This window comes from Aquila chrysaetos, chromosome 2, assembly GCF_900496995.4.
Source record: "Aquila chrysaetos chrysaetos chromosome 2, bAquChr1.4, whole genome shotgun sequence".
Taxonomy (NCBI): domain Eukaryota; kingdom Metazoa; phylum Chordata; class Aves; order Accipitriformes; family Accipitridae; genus Aquila; species Aquila chrysaetos.
The window spans coordinates 16,816,590-16,824,621 of NC_044005.1; the positions used below are offsets into that span (position 1 = coordinate 16,816,590).

Sequence of the window (8,032 nt, forward strand, 5' to 3'; positions counted from 1 at the left end):
GAAGACTGAACAGGCTTTGTAATACCTAATTCAATATACTGTTACACAAATGGTGTGCCTGTATGCCCCTTTCTGCACTCAGTATCTTTCTGGCAGAACAGCCTGCACTCTAAGTGTATCTCCTGTCTTCTTCCAGGTCTGTACGTACACATACTTTTATAGCTATGGGAACAGATATCTCAGTTGTCTTAAGTCTATTCTGCAATTGTGGATGTGATGGAAAAGAGTTTTTCTTCTCCTTATCTCCTGTTTGGTGTATTATTGTTATGTCGTTATTACTACTACTACTACTACTACTACTACTACTACTACTACTACTACCACCACCACTACCACCACCACCACCACCACCACCACCAGCGTTTATATTCTGGCAGCAGCAAGGATTTTTAATCACAGAACTATATATTTGCTCTTCCCCAAAGGAACAGGGAAAGAGACAAAATACAAAATAAACACAAGAAAGACGACGACTGTGGTATAAAATGGGATGTTATGCAGTTTATTTATTTTTATCATAAAAATATAAATATGTATCTAAGGACTTGCCTCAGATGAAAGATATTCCAAAATAATACAGTATCAATGTCCATCACTGATATTTTAATATATAAAAATTAAAAAATACTTTAGGTACTTGATGAGTAATTGTGTAACATTTTACTGGATCAAAAAAAAAGTCAGATTTTGAGGAGGATACCAGGTTGCTTTGCTTTTTTTTACAGCTTATGTACACTTTCTCTGTGGTACATTGTCTTGTACAATATTCATGCACTGAATACATTTGAAATGCACAAAAAAAATATTCAAATTTTCCATATGGTACTATGAAATTACAAAGCATTTAAAATATTGTTAAAAATAACTGGGCCTATTCTAAATTGCTCAAATGCAGCTGTCAGCTGAAGATTAACCTCATACTTGCTCTGCAATACCCATTATAATTTTATGTATAATGTTATTGGTGGTATAGTAGTTGTCATCACAGATACGATGCAATAAAATGTTCAGCCAGCTTATGGCTCTCTGTAAAGAAACCAGACTTCCGATATCTTGTCAAAGAGTTTTTTCTTTTAAAAGTCACTGATAATTGGTAAAACAGATTAGATCATTTGGTATAAAATTCTGGTATCACATGTTATGCATTTGGATGGATAACACAGAAAAAGAAAAGCAAACCTGAGGACAAATAAGCAGTCAAGTGATTTATTTTAATAAATAATTAGCTTTGTGAATGCCAGATCAGTTCAATTCATATTCATTTTTAATGCCATTTGAAATAAGTTGTAATATCAAAATGAAGATGGAACTGAGAACCATTAGGTTAAACTACTCCTGACTGGAAACACATTGAAATATGAAGACGTTTCTTTGAATGATACCCAGCTCAAAGGAAATCCACGGGGAATAAACTGTGAAAAAACTTCTAAAGCCTTTTGCCTGAAGTATTTCCCAACAAAGACGTAAATCACAGGGTTAATGCAACTGTTGGTGGTAGCCAGAGTATAACAAAACTGCTCACCAAAGTTGAGCACTTCCCCCCAGAAGCAGCTTTTGATCACTTCTGTCTGGTATAATATATCAAGGAATACAAAAAAATGGTAAGGAGTCCAGCACAAAAGAAACATCAGAACCACTGTGAAGATCAACCTGGTAGCCTTTGTGCCTTTGTGATCCTTACAACTCTTTGTTCCGAGTGCTCTTCGTTCTCTTGCTTTTTTTTGTAGGGACCGAATGGTAGAGAAATTAAGGAAGGTGATTGCTGTAGATGGCAACACAAACCCCACTATGTTGAATACCAGGCTTTCAGCTATTACCCACGATGGGGTGGGGAAGTCTAAAGTGCATGCTGAAATATTCCACAGGGGAAAGTGTTTCACAGTCCGAAACATAAAGGTTGGGATGCTGAGGAGGATGCCAAAGAACCAGGTGAGCAAGCAGATCCCTTTGGCCACCGTTTTGCTCCGTATCCCTCTGTGGTTCAAGGTATGAACAAAAGTCAAATAGCGATCCACACTCACTGCCACTAGCAAGTAGATGCTGGTGTACATGTTTAGGCTGATCGATGTGCTGGTGCTGCGACAAAGGAAATTTCCAAACGGCCAGTTAAATTCATTCCTGATGTTCTCTGCCCAGAAAGGGAGGCATGTGAGGAAGATAAGATCAGCAACAGCAAGGTTCATAAGGAAGATTTCAGCTGCCTTCAGGGGGCCCTTGTGCAGTGAATAAGTGAAGAGAACAAATACATTTCCAAGCATTCCAATAACGCAGATGGTGTCGATATACTTGGGTACTATATAGTACACGATTTCCCACCAGTCATTCAAGTCTGGGCAAATAGTTGAGTTGCTCTTGTTTTCACTCTGATTTGAGAAGGAAACATTCAGTAGAGGAGTTCCAGTCATTTTTTTTTTTTTTTTAAATTCTGAAGTGAACAGGAGACGTCTTTGAAATGAGAGAAAGGGTCTGCAAAAAAGAAGCATAAAATTCCAAAAGTTGTTTCCCATTAGTGGTGCAACAAACATTTAACTGCTGGAAATTATTAGTGCTCACTGATTATTATAGGCTAGATCAATCCATGCTTCATATGTGCAATGGTGAGACATGTTCTCAGCATTGGCAAGGATGGAACTTCCTCTACATCCTATGAAATTTCCTTTCTTTTCTGCCATTGTTTAAAGTGGCACAGAGGAAGGAAAGTGCCAATTTAGTGTAAGTAGTTCTGTATGTGTCCTCCAGACTGATGACAAACACAGATATAGCCGAATTCCAGCTCCCTGAGAGTAGCAGGAGTCACGCTGGTGATACAAAGCTAGCTTTGTACCCTTCCCTGCCCTTTCTTTTACTCTTACTTTCCATGCTATGTATAACCTTAGCAGGATCATGCCTGTCTCCCCAGATCTGGGAACATTACTCACTCTGTGTGTGCATCATTGTTTGCTCAACTTTGCATTCTTTTGTTCCCTCTCAGTTCCTCCCATCCTGAACTTCAGGTTCAAAATTACTGTTAGATTAGCCAGTTTATTGCCCTCAAATGTCAGCAGTTGTAATAATAAAAAATTGACTCCTCCAAAATCTTATGTTCAAAATCTCGCCTGGAGGGAAGGCCTCTGTGGCTCCAAATTCACAGCACTCTTCTCCAGTTCAAAAATTTCATTTGAGTTCAGCTGGGGAGAGGCAGCCGCAGCCTCCAAAGCATTTAGGATTTATAGCATTAGCAATACCTTTATTTCTCTCTGGTAACTCCATGCGAGATTGTGCAGGAATGAGAGCACGGGTAAAACGTTATCCTCCTGTCAAAATCCACTGGGTTGCCAGAGCTGCCTCCTGTGGAGATTTTATTCTCCTGGTGTTGTCATGCTCGACCATAGTGCCTGGATCTTGTTTTTTACAGGCATTCAGTCTCAGAATCATTATGGTAGGCATGACATTACTGAGCCTGTGGTGACATCTAACATTTCAGTATTTCATATCCAAGTGGAGCATGTCAATCATAAAAAAGAATGCATTTAAAAAATCAATATTTTGCAATCAGTCATCCTGAGTGTTACATTTCTGCCACAGCTACTTAACTCTACCCTTTCAGTTTCTGTATTTTTACACCAAGGAGATAGCTAAGGATGGGAGTTTCTGAAAAGAGCATTTAGGACCGTCGTTCATCTCTTACATATATGTACAGCCTTAGTGATGTCTGTATCTGAGCAGCTTGCAACACTTAACTCTGTGATGCCTCTAGGAATTAGTTAAGTACTAATATTCCACATCACTCAGTTTGGTACTTAGTCCACTGAACATTTTTCATCATTGCAGAATTAAGTAAGCAGCAAAGTTTTATCTGAGTTCATAAACTCACTCAAGCTGGCAGTCTGGTCAGGGAACTGGGCTACAACTCAAGTTAACAGCTCTCGGGCTTTGAACATCTTCCCTCACAACAGTCTGCATGTTATCTAGTTCACTGAGCCTCATGCAAACTAAGATAACTTGAGAGGATCTAAAACTGCAGAGAAGTTATATAGAGCAAATAAATGGCTGATTAGCATCAGGGAGGCTATTTGTGAGACAGCAAGAGGCTATTTGTGAGACAGCAGGAGTCTAACCTTTTACAGCAGGAGGCTGGCTAAGATGTGAGAGTAATGGAAGAAAATCTGTAACATTATATGACAAAAATACTGTAGAAGAAAGATAACAGTTAAACATTTCCTTTTGTAAACAGAATTATTACTTTTACTAAATATGAGGAAAAATAAATACTTATTTTCCTTGCTTGCCAGTTTCCTGGTGATTACTTGCTATCAGTTTATGCCAGTCACTTTGCACACTTCAGATGTGATCTCTGGGCTGCAGACACGAATTCCTTCATGATGGGCTAAACTAAAAGCTTCAGGAACATTTACTTTGCATTGCAACTTAGATTTTAACCACAGATAAATCTGACTTCTTGTTCACCTAGCAATTGTACATGAAGTTTCTGTAGAGTTTGTCACTAGGGAAATTTCTTCAGAGTCTACTAGTCAGTGTCCGAGCACTACCACAAGCCACAAGCTTTTTATAAACCTAGAGCTCCGGATGTCTTCTTGACAGAAAATGCAATTCATTTTCAGTTGCTTAATTTCATTTCTTCTTCAAATGCAATTTTCTTCTGTAAGTATTTTTAAGTATTTAGTGCTAATGGACAATTAGCTACAGGAACGGTTTTCAATTTATGTACTTAACACATTCCAGTAATCTTTTTGCGAGTAATGACATATTTTTCCTACTTTGAACTAATTTCTGATTCATTTCCATGTACAGTGAACCTATCACCATTATTACTATTAATACATATTACCCAGTTAGTTAGGATCATGTGTTCTGGAAACACTAAATAAATACAACTTGAGTTTTGAGAACAACCTTAGAAGTAAAGATTAATTTGAAAGAGAAAATTCTGCAAACAGCTAAACATTTTCAGCTATAAAGAAATTTTATAAAACAAATCACATTTTTACACATAAAGAGAACTAATCCTGACCTTCAGAGTTAGTTTCACGGTGAAAAAGAAAGGGAAACTCTTACTAGACTGCACAGATCAGAACTGAGAGCACAGAAGACTTTTTAAATGTAAAAAGTATGTGAAATAATTTTAATAAAGGTAGGACATTAAAAACAGATAGATATACCTACTTCTTGTCCTTCCAGGCAATTTAGGCAAAGTTTCAAATTCAGAAACAGTTGGCAAATAGCAGTACAGAGGTTACTGAGAGAACTCAGAGATGCATCCTGAGGCACAACTGAGTGACTGAGTGCTGTCTGAGTGTTTTGTTGGCCATGTACGATGTGTGTGATGTTACATTTTGGAAGAAAGCCCTAGGATTTTTTTTTTTTTTTTTTTTACTTCTCCAAATATTGGCTGTAGTAATTTTCAAAGCATGTGAAATATTTCGTTCTCATTGTGAAATCATAAAAGCCATATGCCATGACTCTTGTCCTCCTGTGACTGCTAAATCAAGCTCTCAAGTACAGGTCCTTGGCAATTAAAAGGTCCTTTGTATGATTAACTATGTCCATAACAATAACAACTTTATCAACAGCTCTGAACTGCCCCCTCAGTGCCAATGCACACAAAGACAAACTTTGAAACAGGTTTTTGTTGTGGTGGGAGCTCCTTCCTCTGCCAGCCTGGAGGATGACCATGCCAAGGAGCTGGGGTTAAAGCAAAACAGGTATATGAGAAGGGCTGCTGAAACGTGGACTCACTAAACCCCGTGTCAGCCTTTTCAAAGTTTTTGAAAAGCAATGTTTTTTGCACCCCACTATAGGTTTCTAGGGCATGAGTCTTTGTGAATGTCACTTCTCAGTAGTGCATGATGACTGCTGTATTTTCTCAGGCTTGCACCCATAAATAATCTTCTTTTTATCTGACTACCTGTTGGGACCTTGTAGCCTGAGACTAGTTGTTTATAAATTATTTTTATCTTTTTCATTCTAATTTTCCTCTGATTAGAGAAATATTTGAAAAAAAATCATATCTGATGCATCTCAGATTTTAAATACAAATCTCTTTTAAGTATATCTGTGTAAACAATAGGGTTTTTCAACTTTTTTTAAAAAACCAGTGAGAAATTATCAAGGGACTGGAATGTTATTTACCTATATGAAAATATTCTTCCCATTGGCTACCTATCCGACACATGCACCATCTCTCTGAATTCTTATTCAACTGCTTCCATTCTTTTTTGATAAGTGAGTTAAAATGAAAAGCCATGCAAGGCTGCATGGTGATATTTTATTATGAACTTCCTTATCGCCATGATAAATACTTTTATTCCAACTTTTTATTCATTAAAAAGATACTAAGTTAGAGTTATGCAAACACTGGTAAAATTGACAAATTTGAAAAATTGTTCTGGCTAACACCATCACACTGGAGAAAAATCTAAAGAACCCAACATTTAATTTGAAGATTTAAAATGTATAAATACTTCTTTTATTTGAACAGCATCCTACTTAAACATTTACTTATTTAATTAAATAAATGAAACAGTATAAGAAATACATCTCAAATGAAGCTATATACTTCTGTCAAAATGATTTTTTTTTTAATATCTTGATCAAAACTTTTGTTTTGGTGAAGACCTGAAACACAACATTCTTTTAATTACATGTTACTTAAGGAATCCTAATAACCTACAGGAGATCAATCTCTGAACAACACATCCCACGCTGACTCATTAAGGTAAGTGCAATACAACAGATCTTCGTCACAGACTTTCCAAAACTTCCTCTTTGCTTACGCTAGTGCATTTCTATGTTAAGTTCTATTTTCCATAAAGAAGAACATCTGAGCAATAACAAGAGATCTGGAATTCATCCTTGCTTGGACATGAATCTCTAGGAGCCGCCAACATCCACATTTACTCACAGACTCTGAATCGAAAACTGCAGCTGCATCTAAAATTTATATGATAAATAACAGTCTTACGAAACTCATCACTTAAAAATGGGATCAAAATACTGGTTTGCAAATCCAACTCCTCTTTGTAAATCTAGTTTCTTATTTTCTATTGTTTTTCATCACCATCTTAGCACTTTTTTCAGCAGTGGAGAGAGAGTCAAAATTGGGAGTCTATACATTTGGTGGAAATAGTGAAATGAATAGGCACTGCTGTAGCTCCAGCTCTTAAACAACTTGGAACAAGTCCACATAAGAAGTTGTAACATTATGCAAAAGGGGGATTTAATATATTATTTCTTTGCAGCCTGGGTCTTCATTTCAACCTGTAGAAAGCATATAAAGATTCAGTAACATTTTACAGTTTGCACAGGATGTAATGGACCACAAATTAAAGGAATGTGAAGGATTGGTTTAAAAACATTTATGTAAGAGTCAAGACTTAAAAGGTTTTTGCTGTGTATACCTAATTAAAACATATCTGTCTATTGATGCTTTCAACTCAGAATACTTACAGCACATTAGTTTATGTTTTAAGCTTTAAAGTCTATGTTGACTTTCCTGCAAAAAGTACACATTCTCTAGAGCTGAACAGGAATTTACAAATGCTAACTGAGCCTCTCTGATCAAAAAGATTAAACAAATATGTTGATGAAGGCAGAGGTAAGACTGTTTGCTCAATTATTACACACATTACGTGGTAGACAAATGGCAGAAATCCAAAAGATGTCCAGTGTTCTGGCTCTTGGTCCAACAGTTCAGCCATTAAAAATCCTCCTCTTAACATAGCTGGAGCCTTTAATGACCTGAACAAATCACCTTTTTGGAACAGTATGATTTCACAGTTGGATTTGCTTTATTGAAATGGTTTGCAAATCAGCATAGTTATCTGCTGTAAACTGTTCATCTATTCTGGAACAGGAGAAAAGTTTTTTGATGCGACCTTGTGATGTAAAATTCTTTGTTCAGCTTGGTTGGATTTCTTTACATATACTACAGACAGTGGTTACTAAGGAGAGTTTAAACTCTGGTGCAGTGATTTACAATTCCTAACACATGACCTGGGTAGCATGACAGTGCAGTAATAATGAAACCTTACTA

General features: G+C 36.7%; 1 protein-coding gene across 1 annotated transcript; it reads right to left on the reverse strand.

Annotated features, from left to right (window-relative positions):
- Window positions 1-1,242: 1,242 nt before the first annotated feature.
- On the reverse strand, window positions 1,243-2,460 carry BDKRB1 (bradykinin receptor B1). The gene has a single exon (XM_029998958.2). It carries the CDS (start codon window positions 2,403-2,405, stop codon window positions 1,320-1,322), a length of 1,086 nt encoding a protein of 361 aa, XP_029854818.1. The 5' UTR covers window positions 2,406-2,460; the 3' UTR covers window positions 1,243-1,319.
- Window positions 2,461-8,032: the final 5,572 nt, after the last annotated feature.

What these genes read in the sequence shown, in the direction of transcription:
- BDKRB1 (XM_029998958.2), bottom strand. Translation starts at nt 2,405, where the DNA reads ATGACTGGAACTCCTCTACTGAATGTTTCCTTCTCAAATCAGAGTGAA.